Source organism: Rhinopithecus roxellana, chromosome 16 (genome assembly GCF_007565055.1).
Source record: "Rhinopithecus roxellana isolate Shanxi Qingling chromosome 16, ASM756505v1, whole genome shotgun sequence".
NCBI classification, from domain to species: domain Eukaryota; kingdom Metazoa; phylum Chordata; class Mammalia; order Primates; family Cercopithecidae; genus Rhinopithecus; species Rhinopithecus roxellana.
In genome coordinates this window covers 70704876-70724042 of record NC_044564.1, presented here as the reverse complement: position 1 = coordinate 70724042, position 19167 = coordinate 70704876, and the positions used below count along the sequence as shown (strand labels likewise).

Here is a 19167-nt window from a genome sequence, read left to right as displayed (position 1 = left end):
GGAGAGTGTGTTGCTAAAAAGAGGGGGCGGGCCAAATGTATGCTGAAAGATACTTGAACAGCACCTAAATAAGATGTTGGAAAAAGGCACTGTTTTTATTAAGCCACATGTAATTACATATATATATATATATATATATACACGTATATATATATATATATATATATATATATATTTTTTTTTTAAGAGACAGGATCTCACTTGTTGCCGAGGCTGGAGTGCAGCAGTCAGCAGTGCAATTATAGTTCACTTGCAGCCTCCACCTCCTGGGCTCACATGATCCTCCCACCTCAGCCTCCCAAGTAGTTAGGACTACACCTCAGCCTCCCCAGTAGCTAGAACTACAGGCCTGCAACACCATGCCTAGTTAAATTTTAAAAAAAATTTTTGTAGAGATAAGGTCTTGCTGTGTTGCCCAGGCTGGTCTTAAACTCCTGACCTCAAGCAATCCTCTCATCTCAGTTTCCCAAAACATTGGGATTACAGGTGTGAATTACCATGCCCAGCCTGGTTGCCTTTTTTTTTTTTTTTTTTTAAACTGGAGCCACCTGAGGCTATGTAATTCTGAGGAAACTCCAGGCTCTTTAGAGCTTTTCTCTCTTTCCCTGCCTTCCTGAGGACAATTTCTACTCCTCTAGGTTTTTTTTTTTTTTTTTTTTTTTTTTTTTTTTTTTTTTTTTGGTGTGTGTGTGTGTGTGTGTGTGTGTGTGTAATATGGTTTGGCTGTGTCCCCACCCAAATCTCATTTGAATTATACCTCCCGCAATTCCCATGTGTCATGGGAGAAATCTGCTGGGAGGTGATTGAATCATGGGGGCAGGTCTTTCCCATGCTATTCTCATGATAATTAATTAGTCTCATGAGATCTGATGGTTTTAAACATGACAGTTTTCCCTGCATAAGCTCTCTCTTTGCCTGCCGCCATCCATGTAAGACGTGACTTGCTCCTCCTTGCCTTCTGCCATGATTGTGAGGCCTCCCTAGCCATGTGGAACTGTAAGTCCGTTAAACCTCTTCTTCTTCCCAGTCTTGGGAAGAAAACGGCAGCATGAAAACAGGCTAATACAGTGCATCTTTTAGGGTCTTTGACCTTATGGAGAAAGCCTAAGCCAGTGACAGGATGAAGGATACGGTGATACGGTGGGAAGGATATGATCCTCAGAAACAGGGAATATGTCAAGACCCCTATAAGACCTTGGTGTCCTTTCCAATAATAAGGTAGAGGGACCAGATCAGGGGTTGGCAAGTATTTTCTGTGAAGGGACAGATAGGAAATAATTTAGGTTTTTGGGCTGTGGAGTGCCTGTCACACGTACTCAACTTTGCTGTTGTAATACAAAAGCAGCCACAGACAACAATTGGGTAAATGAATGGGTGTGGCTGTGTTACAGTAAAACTGTATTTATAAAAACAAGTGGTTTTTGTACATCTGCAGAGGATCTTCTTGAGTATGCAGCAGAATGCACATTGGTAGCATGTGTGTGAAGTGGGGGAAGAACCACTTAAAAGAATTAGAAGTGGAGGGGGCGGAGCAAGAGGGCCGAATAGGAACAGCTCCAGTCTCCAGCTCCCAGCGCGAGCGACACAGAAGACCGGTGATTTCTGCATTTTCAACTGAGGTACTGGGGTCATCTCACTGGGGAGTGCCGGACAATCGGTGCTGGTCAGTTGCTGCAGCCCGACCAGCGACAGCTGAAGCAGGGCGAGGCATCGCCTCACCTGGGAAGTGCAAGGGGGAAGAGAATCCCTTTTCCTAGCCAGGGGAACTGAGACACACAACACCTGGAGAAACGGGTAACTCCCACCCCAATATTGCGCTTTAAGCAAACGGGCACACCAGGAGAATATATCCCACACCTGGCCGGGAGGGTCCCCACGCCCACGGAGCCTCCCTCATTGCTAACACAGCAGTCTGCGATCTAACCAAAACGGCAGCAGCCAGGCTGGGGGAGGGGCGCCCGCCATTGCTGAGGCTTAAGTAGGTAAACAAAGCCTCTGGGAAGCTCGAACTGGGTGGAGCTCACAGCAGCTCAAGGAAACCTGCCTGTCTCTGTAGACTCCACCTCTGGGGACAGGGCACCGCTAAAAAACAGCAACAACAACAAAAAGGCAGCAGAACCTCTGCAGACGCAAAGGACTCTGTCTGATAGCTTTGAAGAGAGCAGTGGAGCTCCCAACACGGAGGTTGAGATCTGAGAAGGGACAGACTGCTCAAGTGGGTCCCTGACCCCTGAGTAGCCTAACTGGGAGACATCCCCCACTAGGGGCAGTCTGACACCCCACACCTCACAGGGTGGAGTACACCCCTGAAAGGAAGCTTCCAAAGTAAGAATCAGACAGGTACACTCGCTGTTCAGCAATATTCTATCTTCGGCAACCTCTGCTGCTGATACCCAGGCAAACAGGGTCTGGAGTGGACCTCAAGCAATCTCCAACAGACCTACAGCTGAGGGTCCTGACTGTGAGAAGGAAAACTATCAAACAGGAAGGACACCTATACCAAAACCCCATCAGTACGTCACCATCATCAAAGACCAGAGACAGATAAAGCCACAAAGATGGGGAAAGCAGGGGTTGCAATCCTAGTCTCTGATAAAACACACTTTAAACCATCAAAGATCAAAAGACACAAAGAAGGCCATTACATAATGGTAAAGGGATCAATTCAACAGGAAGAGCTAACTATCCTAAATATATATGCACCCAATACAGGAGCACCCAGATTCATAAAGCAAGTCCTTAGAGACTTACAAAGAGACTTAGACTCCCATACAATAATAATGGGAGACTTTAAAACCCCACTGTCAACATTAGACAGATCAACGAGACAGAAAGTTAACAAGGATATCCAGGAATTGAACTCAACTCTGCACCAAGCGGACCTAATAGACATCTATAGAACTCTCCACCCCAAATCAACAGAATATACATTCTTCTCAGCACCACCTCGCACTTATTCCAAAATTGACCACATAATTGGAAGTAAAGCACTCCTCAGCAAATGTAAAAGAACAGAAATTAAAGCAAACTGTCTCTCAGACCACAGTGCAATCAAACTAGAACTCAGGACTAAGAAATTCAATCAAAACCGCTCAACTACATGGAAACTGAACAACCTGCTCCTGAATGACTACTGGGTACATAACGAAATGAAGGCAGAAATAAAGATGTTCTTTGAAACCAATGAGAACAAAGATACAACATACCAGAATCTCTGGGACACATTTAAAGCAGTGTGGAGAGGGAAATTTATAGCACTAAATGCCCACAAGAGAAAGCAGGAAAGATCTAAAATTGACACTCTAACATCACAATTAAAAGAACTAGAGAGGCAAGAGCAAACACATTCAAAAGCTAGCAGAAGGCAAGAAATAACTAAGATCAGAGCAGAACTGAAGGAGATAGAGACACAAAAAACCCTCCAAAAAATCAATGAATCCAGGAGTTGGTTTTTTGAAAAGATCAACAAAATTGACAGACCGCTAGCAAGACTAATAAAGAAGAAAAGAGAGAGGAATCAAATAGACGCAATAAAAAATGATAAAGGGGATATCACCACCGACCCCACAGAAATACAAACTACCATCAGAGAATAGTATAAACACCTCTACGCAAATCAACTAGAAAATCTAGAAGAAATGGATAATTTCCTGGACACTTACACTCTTCCAAGACTAAACCAGGAAGAATTTGAATCCCTGAATAGACCAATAGCAGGCTCTGAAATTGAGGCAATAATTAATAGCCTACCCACAAAAAAAAGTCCAGGACCAGATGGATTCACAGCTGAATTCTACCAGAGGTACAAGGAGGAGCTGGTACCATTCCTTCTGAAACTATTCCAATCAATAGAAAAAGAGGGAATCCTCCCTAACTCTTTTTATGAGGCCAACATCATCCTGATACCAAAGCCTGGCAGAGACACAACAAAAAAAGAGAATTTTAGACCAATATCCCTGATGAACATGGATGCAAAAATCCTCAATAAAATGCTGGCAAACCGGATTCAGCAGCACATCAAAAAGCTTATCCACCATGATCAAGTGGGCTTCATCCCTGGGATGCAAGGCTGGTTCAACATTCGCAAATCAATAAACGTAATCCAGCATATAAACAGAACCAAAGACAAGAACCACATGATCATCTCAATAGATGCAGAAAAGGCTTTTGACAAAATTCAACAGCCCTTCATGCTAAAAACGCTCAATAAATTCGGTATTGATGGAACGTACCTCAAAATAATAAGAGCTATTTATGACAAACCCACAGCTAATATCATACTGAATGGGCAAAAACTGGAAAAATTCCCTTTGAAAACTGGCACAAGACAGGGATGCCCTCTCTCACCACTCCTATTCAACATAGTGTTGGAAGTTCTGGCTAGGGCAATCAGGCAAGAGAAAGAAATCAAGGGTATCCAGTTAGGAAAAGAAGAAGTCAAATTGTCCCTGTTTGCAGATGACATGATTGTATATTTAGAAAACCCCATCGTCTCAGCCCAAAATCTCCTTAAGCTGATAAGCAACTTCAGCAAAGTCTCAGGATACAAAATTAATGTGCAAAAATCACAAGCATTCTTATACACCAGCAACAGACAAGCAGAGAGCCAAATCAGGAATGAACTTCCATTCACAATTGCTTCAAAGAGAATAAAATACCTAGGAATCCAGCTTACAAGGGATGTAAAGGACCTCTTCAAGGAGAACTACAAACCACTGCTCAGTGAAATAAAAGAGGACACAAACAAATGGAAGTACATACCATGCTCATGGATAGGAAGAATCAATATCGTGAAAATGGCCATACTGCCCAAGGTTATTTATAGATTCAATGCCATCCCCATCAAGCTACGAATGAGTTTCTTCACAGAATTGGAAAAATCTGCTTTAAAGTTCATATGGAACCAAAAAAGAGCCCGCATTGCCAAGACAATCCTAAGTCAAAAGGACAAAGCTGGAGGTGTCACGCTACCTGACTTCAAACTATACTACAAGGCTACAGTAACCAAAACAGCATGGTACTGGTACCAAAACAGAGATACAGACCAATGGAACAGAACAGAGTCCTCAGAAATAATACCGCACATCTACAGCCATCTGATCTTTGACAAACCTGAGAGAAACACGAAATGGGGAAAGGATTCCCTATTTAATAAATGGTGCTGGGAAAATTGGCTAGCCATAAGTAGAAAGCTGAAACTGGATCCTTTCCTTACTCCTTATACGAAGATTAATTCAAGATGGATTAGAGACTTAAATGTTAGACCTAATACCATGAAAACCCTAGAAGAAAACCTAGGTAATACCATTCAGGACATAGGCATGGGCAAGGACTTCATGTCTAAAACACCAAAAGCAACAGCAGCAAAAGCCAAAATTGACAAATGGGATCTAATTAAACTAAAGAGCTTCTGCACAGCAAAAGAAACTACCATCAGAGTGAACAGGCAACCTACAGAATGGGAGAACATTTTTGCAATCTACTCATCTGACAAAGGGCTAATATCCAGAATCTACAAAGAACGCAAACAAATATACAAGAAAAAAACAAACAACCCCATCAAAAAGTGGGCAAAGGATATGAACAGACATTTCTCAAAAGAAGACATTCATACAGCCAACAGACACATGAAAAAATGCTCATCATCACTCGCCATCAGAGAAATGCAAATCAAAACCACAATGAGATACCATCTCACACCAGTTAGAATGGCAATCATTAAAAAGTCAGGAAACAACAGGTGCTGGAGAGGATGTGGAGAAATAGGAACACTTTTACACTGTTGGTGGGATTGTAAACTAGTTCAACCATTATGGAAAACAGTATGGCAATTCCTCAAGGATCTAGAACTAGATGTACCATATGACCCAGCCATCCCACTACTGGGTATATACCCAAAGGATTATAAATCATGCTGCTATAAAGACACATGCACACGTATGTTTATTGCGGCACTATTCACAATAGCAAAGACTTGGAATCAACCCAGATGTCCATCTGTGACAGACTGGATTAAGAAAATGTGGCACATATACACCATGGAATACTATGCAGCCATAAAAAAGGATGAGTTTGCGTCCTTTGTAGGGACATGGATGCAGCTGGAAACCATCATTCTTAGCAAACTATCACAAGACCAGAAAACCAAACACCGCATGTTCTCACTCATAGGTGGGAACTGAACAATGAGGAAACTTGGACTCGGGAAGGGGAACATCACACACTGGGGCCTATCATGGGGAGGGGGGAGGGGGGAGGGATTGCATTGGGAGTTATACCTGATATAAATGATGAATTGATGGGTGCTGACGAGTTGATGGGTGCAGCACACCAACATCGCACAAGTATACATATGTAACAAACCTGCACGTTATGCACATGTACCCTAGAACTTAAAGTATAAAAAAAAAAAAAAAAGAAGAATTAGAAGTACCAGTGTCTGAGGCTCACAAAGGGTAAGGAATACTGTCTGTTTCCACAAGCCAGACCTTGTGATTTATAGGGCATTAAGTAGAATGTGGTATAAGAGACAAACATATCAATGAAATAGAATAAAGAATCTAGAAATATACCCACATATATAAGAACAATTGATTTTCCAGAAACATGCAAAGGCAACTCAGTGGAGAAAGGACAGTATTTTCAGCCAATTGTAGTGGATAAGTTGGATGTCCATATGTATAAAAACAAACTTCAATATATAGCTCATGTCATATACAAAACTAACTAAAAATAAGTCATATACCTAACTTAAAACTTAGAATTATGAAACTTCTGGAAGAAAATATGAGGACATCTTTGAGACAGGAGTAGGCAAAGATTTTTTAAATGCAATACTAAAAGAATGAGCCCTAAAAGAATAAATGGAAAGTCTTAGCCAGAGTCATCAGGTAAGAGAAAGAAATGAGGCATCCAAATAAGAAAATAAGTCAAACTATCTCTTTTCACTGACTATATCACTATACATCTAGAAAACCCTAAAGACTGTCAAAAGGCTCCTGGGATTGAGAAATGACTTCAGTAAAGTTTCAGGATACTAAATCAATGAACAATATCCGTAACATTTCTATATACCAATAACCTTCAAGCCGAGGGCCCAATCAAGAATGCAAGGCCATTTACAATAGCAACACAAAAATACACAAAAATAAAATATCTAGGAATACATCTGACCAAGAAGGTTAAAGATCTCCACAAGGAGAACTATAAAACACAATGCTGAAAGAAATCATAGATGACATCCATAAATGGAAAAACGTTTATGGATGCATGGGAGAAAATATTCAAAAACTATGTATCCAATAGAGGTCTAATATTCAGAATCCATAAAGAACTTAAATTGAGCAAGCAAAAAAGAAGTAACCCCATTAAAAATGGGCAAAAGACAGGAACAGACATTTCTCAAAAGAAGACAATGAGATACCATTTCAGACCAGTCAAAATGGCTACGATTAAAGCATCAAAAAACAACAGATGGTGGTGATGCTGCAGAGAAAAGGAAATGCTTTTACACTGATGGTGGGACTGTAAATTAGTTTAGCCACTGTGGATAGGAGTTTGGATATTTCTCAAAGAACTTAAAACACAACTATCATTCAATCCAGCAGTCCCATTACTGAGTATGTATTCAAAAGAAAATAAATCGTTCTACCAAAAAGACACATGCATTTGTGTATTCATTGCATCACTCTTCACAGACATGGAATCAACCTAGGTGCCCATCCACAGTGGATTGGATAAATAAAATGTGGTACATATATACCATATGATACTATGCAGCCATAAAGAGAATGAAATCATGTCCTTTGCAGCAACATGGATGCAGCTGGAGGTCATTATCCTAAGCACATTAATGCAGGTACAGAAAACTAAATACCACATATTCTCACTTAGAAGTGGGAACTAAACATTGGGTACTTATAGAGATAAAAATTGCAACAGTAGACACTGGGGACTACTAATGAGAGAACTCATTATTACTCTCATTCCTAACTCTCATTCCTAATGAGAGAAGGAACAGGGCAGGAGCTGAAAAACTTTTGGGTACTATGTTCAGTATCTGGGTGATGGGATCAATCATACCTCAAATCTCAGCATCCTGCAATATACCCATGTAACAAACCTGCACATGCACCTCCTGAAGCTAAAGTAAAAGTTGAAATTATTTTTAAAAATTAAAAAAAGAATAAGTTGAACCTCATCAAAACCAGTATCTTCTACTCTTTGAAAGACACTGTTAAGAGAATGAAAATACAGCTGCTGACTGGGACAAAGTACTTGAAAATCACATATCTCATTAAAAGACTTGTATTCAAAATATATTAAAACACTGAAAATTTGATATAAGTAAACAACTCAATTTTTAAATAAAGGGCCAAAAAACTGAGCAGACATTTTACCGAAGAAGAAATCAGGATGACAAATAAGCGCATGAATAGATGTTTGACACTACTAGTTATTAAGGGAATACAAATTAAAACCACAATGAGAAACCACTACACACACAGTAGAATGTCCAAAATGCAAAAGACCAACTACAGTAAGTTTTGGTGAGGACAAGGAGAACTGAGAACTTTCTAACACTGCTGGTGGGAATGTAAAGTAGTACAACTATTTTGGAAAACAGTTTGACTGTTTCTTAAAATGTTAAATATATACCTATGATACAAACAAGTCATTTCACTCCTAGGTGTTTAACCAAGATAAATGAAACCATGTGTGCATACAAAGATGAGTATACATGAATTTCACAGTAGATTTGTAATAACTAGAAACTGAAAATAATGATTCCGTCTCTGAACAGGTGAATTATTAAACAAACTATATATACAATGAAATACTAATTAGCAATAGAAATACCCCATTGATCCATGTTACAATATGGATGAATCTCAAAGTAATTTTTCTGAGTGAAAGAAATCAAATACCACAAAGGCATTATTCCTTTTCTGTAACATTCTATAAAATGCAATCTAGTTTACCCTGACATAAATCAGATCAGTGGTCACCTAGGGTGGGAGCAGTGGTGGTGGGGGTAGGGGTATGAGGGAACAATTACAAAAGGTATGAGGTAACTTTGGGGGCTGATAAATATGCTCATTATATTGATTGTGGTGATGATTTCACAGGTGTATACATATATCAAAACATCATATTTTAAACTTTAAATATGTATTATATATTGAATATCAACTATCAAATTGTCAAATATGGGTCAAACATATAAAGATGTACTTGTGTCTTATAAATGAATAACAAAGGAGGTGAAAGATCTCCACAAAGAGAACTGCAAAACACTGCTCAAAGAAATCAGAGATGACACAAATAGAAAAACATTCCATGCTCATCAATAAGAAGAATCAACATTGTTAAAATGGTCATACTGTTTAAAGCAACTTATAGATTCATTGTTATTCCTATTAAATTATCAATGACATTTTTCATAGAACTAGAAAAAACTGTTTAAAAATTCATACGGAACCCAAAAAAAGCCTGAATAGTCAAAGGAATCCTAAGCAAAAAGAACAAAGCTAGAGGCATCACGCTACCCACCTTCAAAGTATACTGCAGGGCTACGGTAACCAAAAAACATGGTGCTGGTACAAAAACAGACACATAGGGCAATGAAACAGAATAGAGAACCCAGAAATAAGGCCACATACCTACGACCATCTGATCTTTGATAAACCTGACAAAAACAAGAAATGGGGGAAGGATTCCCTGTTTAATAAATGGTGCTGGGATAACTGGCTAGCCACATACAGAAGATTAAAACTGAGTCCCTTCCTTACTCCATACACAAAAATTAACTCAAGATGGATTGAAGAGTTAAATGTGAAACCCAAAACTATAAAAACCCTAGAAGACAACCTTGGCATTGCCATTCAGGTCATAGGCATGGGCAAAGGTTTCATGTTGAAGACACCAAAAGCAATTACAACAGAAGCAAAAACTAGCAAACAGGATCTAATCACAGAGCTTCTGCACAGAAGAAGAAACTATCAGCAGAGGAAACACAGCCTACAGAATGGGAGAAAATTTTTGCAAAGTATACATCTGACAAATGTCTTAACATCCAGCATCTATAAGGAACTTAAATTTACAGAAAAAAAAAAAAAAAAAAAAAAAAAAAAACCATTAAAAAGTGGGCAAAGACGTGAACAGACACTTTTCAAAAGAAGACATACAGGCATCCAACAATCATATGAAAAAAAGCTCAACATCACTGATTATTAGAGAAATGCAAATCAAAACCACAATGAGATACCATCTCACACCAGTTAGAATGGCTATTATTAAAAACTCAAAAAACAACAGATACTGGCAAGGTTGTGGAGAAAATGAAATGCTTATGCACTGTTGGTGGCAGTGTAAATTAGTTCAATCATTGTGGAAGACATTGTGGCAATTCCTCAAAGACCTAAAGACAGAAATATCATTTAACCCAGCAATCCCATTATTGGGTATCCCAAAGGAATATTAATCATTCTATTATAAAGACACATGCACACATATGTTCACTGCAGCACAGTTCACAATGACAAAGACATGAAATCAACCTAAATGTCCATCAATGATAGACTAGATAAAGAAAATGTGGTACATACATACCATGCAATACTGTGCAGCCATAAGAAAGAATGAGATCATGTCCTTTGCAAGGACATAGATACAGATGGAGACTATTATCCTTAGCAAACTAATGCAGGAACAGAAAACCACGTACCTCATGTTCTCACTTATTAAGTGGGAGCCATATGAGAACACAGGGACACATAGAGAGGAACAAACCACACACTGGGGCCTTTCAGAGAGTGGAGGGTGGGATCAGGGAGAGGATCAGGAAAAATAGCTAATGGGTACTAGGCTTTATACCTGGGTGATGAAATAATCTGCATAACAAGCCCCCATGACACAGTTTACCTGTGTAACAAACCTGCACATGCACCCCTGAACTTAAAAGTTAAAAAAAATATATAACAAAGATATATCAAAAAACGATCAAAGGATTTGAATAGGCAATTCATAAATGAATATAAATGATAAACATAATAAAAACAAAATTATATATTTATTTATACCATTTTTCATATTGTATGTTATACTATTGTATATTCACCAATTAAAATAGTAAATGTAAAAACTCTTGGTCATATGTAGTCTTGGCAACATTCTGGGGAAATGGGAACTCTCATACAGTGCTGGTGGGCATATAAAATCGGTAAAACTTTGTTGGAGGGCAATTTGACAACATACAACAAAAATCTAAAATATTCAATGCTTTTGATACTACAATTTCACTTCTAAGAATTGATCCTAAGTAAACAGGGGTGCACACAAAGACTTAGAAATAAAAATATTCATATATATTTTGATATAATAGCAAAATATTGTAAAGAACCTAAAACATTAGAGAATTTGTTGAATAAGATATAGTATGTCCTACCAATGCAGTCATTAAACATGGAATTGTAGAAGACTATTTGGAGACATGGAAAGCTGTTACATACCATTAAGTGAAAAAAGTTACTATCAATAAAATATATAGAGTATATTTCATTTTAGGCAAAAGATATGTATTATATGTATATTATGTCTAGGAAGAAGGTATTTGAATGAATTATCTCTGAGTTAGGTAATTGTAGATAATTTTCATTGTCTTCCTTCTGCTTCTCTCTAATTCATGGTTCTAAAATGAAGATGTATTGCTCTTATAATAAAAACTCCAATAAAAGTTACTTTTCAAAAAATATCAATGCTAATGCCCTATAAATGATACTGTGAGAAATATTAGTCTTAGGTCTTAGTGGCCAAAAAAAATATTTAACAGAAGTCTGCAAAAAGGTTTTGGTGCTGCAGGGAGGCCTGAAATGCTGCTGCTCTATAATTGGAGCCCTGTGGGGTACTGCTTGGGTCTAGACCACCAAAAAGCAATGACATGACCACCAGCCTTGCCCTCCAGAGCAGCCGGCACAGTTTTGGCCTTCCTGCAAAAAGAATAGCTGCAAACAAGGATAAAAAAATTAGCACCTGTTTTGCCTAGGACAATGAGTCCAGTTAGGTTGCATCCACTTGGCATGACCAAGCCTCTACTGGGCATTTCTATGTCTAAGCCATATGGTCAAGAGTGTGAGAGCAACAAGCACTTGCTAGTCCCAAGTTTTCATTTTTATAGTTATGGAAAAGTGAGGCCCAGGTGGGCCTGTGCATGTGTTGCTGAGGCAACATTCCTTTTGGAGAGTTGTAGCAGTGGCTTGAGGTGAAATTAATGCCAGGGTGTTTGATAACTAAAACAGCCAGTTCTGGAATAGTCTCACCTAGTGAGGATCTCAACACTCCAGACTTAATGAAGAAGAATGAGCTCTGATACATGGCTTAAAAAACTCCAACTCTCCCTTCTATCCTTACTGCTGGGAAACATGAAAATCAGGGTCTATGAGTTACTGTTCCTGTGCCACAGAACCATGAAGTTCTGTAAGACTGTTACAGCCAGCTGACCTCATACATAGAGGAAGCATGCAGTGGTATCTCACCACTCACTGGCTACAACAGGGCAGGTGAATGGCTTTCATCCTGTATATATCAACTACCACCAGGCTTGGTAAGAATGTTAAAATGAATTCCAAGGCAGTGCCTGGGCTGAGTGAAAAAGAATGTCATGATTGATGAGGGATGTCTTGGCTGTGGGAGGAGTGATTAACAGTATCTTTGCCATGTATTTCCACCTTGGTCTAGAATATCTGTTATCCTCAAAATAGGGCTTTTTAAAAATTACATTTCTCCCACTATCGATTATTCCTACAGAATATTAGATTAATTCTTCTCATACATTACTCTTCGTATGTCATTCTCCTTTTTAAACCCCCCCTAAAGATTTGTTCCCATTCCCCATGTAGTTCATCTACTTCCTTCATTTTACATTCAAGGCCTCCACAATTTGATGTTAATTTCTCAGCAACCCTACACAAAACCTTCTCTCCAGTCTCTCTGGCTTATTTCTCATACCCAGAGCACACACTGTGGTCTGAAAGGGCCACCCTATAGGAGTCAGGGATGGGAGCCTGTCCAGATGGAAGCAACTGGACTAACAGACCAGGATGAGGCACTAGCTGGGGAAGTTCAGGATGGATGGAGGGCATTAGGATTGTTGGGGTGAGGGTCTGAGCCAAATCTGAATGGACAAACTGTGGCTGAGGCTTGTTCATTTTTATGGCCTAGTTTCGATCTCAGTTTAGTTGCCTGTTATCAGTCGTAAAGCAGTGGTGTTTTACAGCTGTTTCTGAGCAGACATCTGGTACATATCTCGCACATTTTTCATCTTGGGGCTCATAGAATCTTCCTCGCACATTTTTCATCTTGGGGCTCATAGAATCTTCCTCACCTTGAGTGCCCATTTCTCTTCCTTTCTGCCTATTTGAATCCCACCTATTCTGCAGTGCTCAGCTCCAAATCATCATAATGAGGCTCTGTCTGTGTCAACCTACTCAGAGTCCTGATACTTGACATCATTGTCTCATTCATCTCCACAATTCCACGTGAATCTCCTAGTTCTATAGTGCTGGCATGACACTGACATTCACCATTCAACTCCATTTCGTTCAGGCAGTTACATTCAGGCACTTTATGAATACTGACTCACTGTCTCATTCAAATGGAGCAGTCTGGATGTGGACTGGGATTTTAAGGTGTCTCTTAACTGCTGGATTTAAATACCAGGCTAACGTAACAAAGCACCATAAACTAGCAATGGATTGTGGCAACATAAAGTACAATAAATTCTTATTGCCCATGGCTAAAATAAAACAAAATGTTATTCCAAAATAAGGGAGAATGAAAGTAAAGCTATCATGTAAAAATATGAACAGGTTAACTTTTCCAGCATGCTAAATGGCACCTGAGTGATCTAAAAGAGTTACTAAAGTTGAAAAGAAACAATTGCTGCACACCCTGCTTGTGACCGGGCTATGATGAACAGTTATGAGAGTTTCTCATAGTGATGAGTCTAAAATAAAGAAGTTCACAATGCACATTTCATTTGGAATAACTTTACTATTTGTAAGCCAGAGGCAATATGCAATTTTGAAATTTCTATTAATTCTGATCAACATGATACAGAAAAGCTCAGTGCCAAACTTGTATAAATCATGGGCAACAGAATAGGGCTACTTGTTACTTTCCCTGTCTTATTTTTACTCAAGTCAAAAATAGAGAAATCAGATTTTTCCATATGCTGATAAGCTATGAAGATTCTTTGTGAGTTTCAGATGAAAACGAAAATTGAAGGCATCTTTCTGTGCTCTAATCCTAAAGATAACAGGCCCCTGTGGCCATGTTGATAAGTCATCACCAGTATGACTAGGAACTCACTGGCCTCCTGTTCCTTGCTAGGTAAAAGAATATAGAAGCTTTAAACTTTGAGTCACAGGAACAATTCTAGCTATTATTGTCAAGATTTGGGATCACATAGAGTTAGTATGAAGATTTTCACCACTTTGTAGGCCTTGGCTTTTTGTTTTATTTTAAAGAGGAGTTTTAGATCTTAGTTTCACAGCACGAGAGGAAGGTACAGAAACTTCTCATATAGTCCCTGTCTCTGCAGGTGTATGGGTCTGTTTTTCCCCACTCAGGCCTTTTGAAGGCAGAAGAATTCTTCTCTTCCACCTTGTCCATCTCCAGAGGTCATGTGTGAAGGTTTTTCTGGCATCTCCATGATTCTGGTGTGGGGGCCCAGGACTTGAATGCCCTCATACAACTCCTTGCCATCAGAGGGCACTACCCATGTGGGAAATAACTTGGTGAAGGTTTCCAACACTAGATGACAGGGAGGTTGTACTTGGTGAAATTAATTCAGCACTTGCCTTGAGGAGTCTCTCTGGGTTGGCTTCAGGCTGTATCTACAGAAAGCTGGTCTAAATAGTATAGTCTTCCTTTTGGAGGGTGCTGATATTTGACTTCCTCCTCGAAAGTTGATTATTGCTCTAGTTTAGGTGGGAGGGGATAATGGAGGAGTACTGGGGAATGGTTAGCAAGAGGAGAGGAGATATAGGAGCTGTTCTTTACTGCTGTAGTTCTCTCATAGTTTCAAGAGATGGCATCAACCCAAGAGGATTCAGAAAGGAGCCATACTGGAATCTAGACAAGCCATAGAGTCCAGACTAACAACTGCATTCACCTCATATGGAAAGTCAGCCAAGTTTCCACTGGTGAGTCTGGATTCTGTAGGCAATTTAGTGATTTCCTGTTGGCCATCCCCCACTGCTGCCTCCCTCCCACCTGCAAGCAGTCACCCATCCATAAATCCTGTCCACTCCTGGATTTCTGCCCAATGTTTCCAAGGGTTAGACTCACCAAGGAGAGCAGAATTCCCAGGATCCAGGACCAGCTGTGTTCCCAGAGGAGACGTCAGCACTGAAGGAAGGTTCGGTCCAGTGGCTGCGAGTAAGGCCCTGATGTCTTCCAACTGTGTGGGGACTTGAGGGGGATCTGTGAGAAGGCAGAGGGTGGATTAGGCAGGTTAAAGCACAAGGCTGTGTCAAGGGAAGAGGAAGAGGTGAGTATGCATGTATGTGCACATGTGTACATGTATGTAAGATACACATTACTGTTGTTGCCTTTTAACATCATTTTTCCTATAGAGGAATCCCTATCAAGGTGAGTCTGAATTTCAAACTTAATACAGGTATTTGATGCCTGAAATAATAAGGTCAGTAAGAAGAAGCACGCATACAAAGTTCAGGGGTTTCTCACTTTAGACTACTGGGTACCTATACATTTGTAGATAAGTTAAACTATATCATAAAGACACTTTTTTTAAGAAGCGAATTTTAGCATTTACTATGCCAAGTTCTGTGCTAAATATATTTCAGTCCATTTTTCATTTAGCCCTAGTAACAGTCTTTAGAGTGAGGCACTTTGTTATTGTCTGCACAGATAAAGAAACACCACAGAAATTTCTTATTTAAAAGGAACTTTTTCTATGAAGCAAAAGATGAAGTTGTGAAGTCGGTAAGTTAATTTGCTTTGTGGTTCGGATTTTAATGCCTAAGTAGGACCTAGATAAAGCAGGGAGGAGAATGTTGCTATGCGATGCTTCAACACTCAGAATCTTACAAAGAATCAGCGCTGAGGTCATCAGAGGTCCCAGTTAAGCAATGCTAAAAGTGACTAAAATGGGAAATATATACTGGCTTATCATTTCTGCTGGACAAATAAAGAGGCAAGCACCCACTGAACTTAGCGGTGGGATGATCCCAGATTCTCTTGGAAAAGCAGATCCCTTTGCCCCTCTTCCTGCATCTCCTGAAGAACTGCAGTTTACACTCCCAAGGCCAGCTCCCACCTTTTTCTCCAGAGCGCTTGTTGGAATGGAAGCAGCAGCCCAGGAGTACTGCTCTTGACATGGATGGTCATTTCAACAGCATTCTGCAAGGGCCCTACTATGTGCCTGGCACCTTGTAAGGCACTTGTTAGGGCTGGTGAATTAATAAGACATGACGGTGCCTGAGTCTACTTGAAAAATATACCTTCAGTCTTTCTGCCTTTGACTGACAAAGACCATTCTATAGAAAAAACAGTGAACTTGAGATTATATATATATATATATATATATATGTAATATAGTTTAAAAAGAACCCTTTTCATATGGCATAGAGAAAAACATCATGCCTGGGTTCAGGAACCCTGAGTTTGAGCCATGGCTCTGTCATTCACTAATTAGGTCATTTAAATCCTCAGAGCCTTCGTTTTCTCATCTACAAAATGAAGTTCCTTTCTAAGATCTCTGTCTACTCTGGAATACCATGATTTTAGGAATTGATGGTGGCAGTTTACTCAAAGTGTCTTTCTCTCCTCCTCAATATTTCTTCTGGAAACTCATGAAACCTTTGCTTATTCACTAAGAGCAAAAAGGGGAGGCTACTTTCCATCTTCAAAACAATCAACTCTTTTTGGACCAAATGTTGGCCCCTCCTAGTGTCCTTACAGCTTTGACAGTAATTTTCCTCTCCAGTGCATGTCCATTTGCTCTTCCCAGGAAAACTGTGAATTCTCCAGGGGTAGAGGCCACCACTTATATTTCTCCTAAAACTTTACCAGTGTCCAGGTGACATGGAACTTAATGTCAACAACATTAAATGGCAACACTTAATGAATAGCTGTCCAATGGACTATTTGAATACACGGATGGAAGTCTGCCTTCCTACACTTCAAGTCCTCATGGTACAGGTTAAGTCACAGAACTTGGGGTGAAATCTCAGCTTCGTCCACAAAATTCCCCCTTTAAAAATTAAGCTACATTTTTGCGGATTAAAAGAGACATTGCTTTGATGTTCATAAAGTACCTATTAAAAGCTAACAAACTTTCATTAATAAACCAATAACTGTGATCAAGAAAAGCCTTAAACTTAAGAGTCTTGCTAGTGATTTTTCCCCCATTAAGTACGATGAAAATGGGGAAGACGTTTTGCTCTGCGAACACCATGTTCACTGTTACACTGTATTACAGTGGGAATGCAGTAAGCACCTGCCTACAGAACATGCACACTTCATTGGCAAAGCCACAGCAGCAGCCTTACGTCTTAGACTTTCATCTCTGTTAGCAGAGGCAACAAGGAAGGATTATTAGGGAGAAAAATCTTACTGGTAAGCACCATAACTCAGTGTGGGGCAATATTCCCTGGGCTCTGGGCTCCAGACTAGCAGCTCAGTTGGATGAAACCCAGTGCAAAACAAATGACATCTTTCTCTGAGCCAATTTTCTGTGGCTTCCTAAGATGGCTGGAGGTTTATGCAGCCACCAGTGAGATGAAAACCCGTTTGGGCCTCTCTGAAATCTGAGTGGGCAGGGTCTAGAAGGACCTATGGGTTGGTATATCTTCAACTCTGGGTGTGAAAACAGAAGTGTAAAGTTTCACTATTTTTCCCTGAGGAAGTTTGTAATGTATGTGTATGCATGTATGTGTGGCGTGAATTATTATTTCTTACATCTTTCCTTTTTTTCCTTAGAATGACAGCTTTCTGTAGGTGAGAAAGCACATAATTAGAGCATAAGTGCTCTAATAATTGCTCTGTTTTCTGAGAAAGCCAAAAATAAGTTTTTCATTTTTTAAAAAATTTTATCTCCCTAGCACCCAGACTCAGTGGGGAAGAACAGCAGGGTATCCCTAGTCCAGGGGGCAAAAATGGTTATAGCTTGCAACATGGCTGAGTCCAGAACTGGGCAATAATCAGATTGTGGATGGTGTCCCAGCAACTGTTATTTTTAAGCACCGCACCCATTTTATACCAGGAGCCACGCCAGACTCTTTAATTAGGGGTTCTTATGTTTAGGGGTACATGTGGAGACTTTAGGTGGACCAGACCATAAGCTTCCCGGAATTATATGAAACATTTTACATGTATGAATTTTTCTCGAAGGAGGAATCCATAGTTTTTATCTGATTCTCAAAGAAGTCCTTAATGCAGGAAGAGTTAAGGATAATTGTTTTAATTCAGGTATCTCTGTTTGAGATACCTGTTCTCCCCTTGCAGTCCTCATGTCTGGAGTCTCCACATAGAGACCAGTATCTAAGGCTTAGCAGAGTGAAGTAACTTGCCGAGTGCCAGACAGTTAGTAAATGGTAGAGCCAGGGTTCAAGCTTTTGTTTGGGCTCAAAGTCTGTGTTCTATCAAAAGGCCCTACATTGGGAAGAAGCCAAGGGATACCGATTTTACCTTTTATGTCCTTAATTGGATTAGGGCACAAAGGAGGTAGAGGGTGGGTTCGATAGTCACCCCCAACAGGGTGCAGCAGAGGCAACCAGCTTTGAAGTGTTTACCTAGGATCAGCAGCTGGGTGCTCTCAGTCAGCTCTCCATGAAGATTGGCTGCCCTGCAGGAGTACAGGCCCTGATCCGAGGACGACACGTTTGTGAGCAGCAAGGAGCCTTCATGCAGATGGTGGGGGGAGCCCAGTTTGCTTTTATTCCTGAACCAAGTGACTTCAGCTTCAGGCACTCCTAGGAAGAAGAAAAAAAAAAAAAAAAAAAACAACAACACACTCATCAGTCAAACACATTCAGATGAGCCCAGAGGCATTTATAGCTTCTTGAATCCCCCTTCCCTGGGGCTGCTCTACAGCGCCATCTTCCACCATGCTTTGGCCAAACTAAATAATGCCCAGAGCCTGGT

General features: G+C 40.0%; 1 protein-coding gene across 1 annotated transcript in view; it reads right to left on the bottom strand.

Annotated features, from left to right (window-relative positions):
- The window catches only part of ADAMTSL1 (ADAMTS like 1), a 440698-nt gene that overhangs the window by 59162 nt on the left and 362369 nt on the right, over positions 1 to 19167 (bottom strand). The window contains exons 22-23 of the mRNA XM_030920098.1: positions 18816 to 18995; positions 15349 to 15483 (exon numbers count right to left, since the gene is read on the bottom strand). Coding sequence (XP_030775958.1) covers positions 15349 to 15483; positions 18816 to 18995 — 315 coding nt within the window. The remainder of the gene's footprint in view (positions 1 to 15348; positions 15484 to 18815; positions 18996 to 19167) is intronic.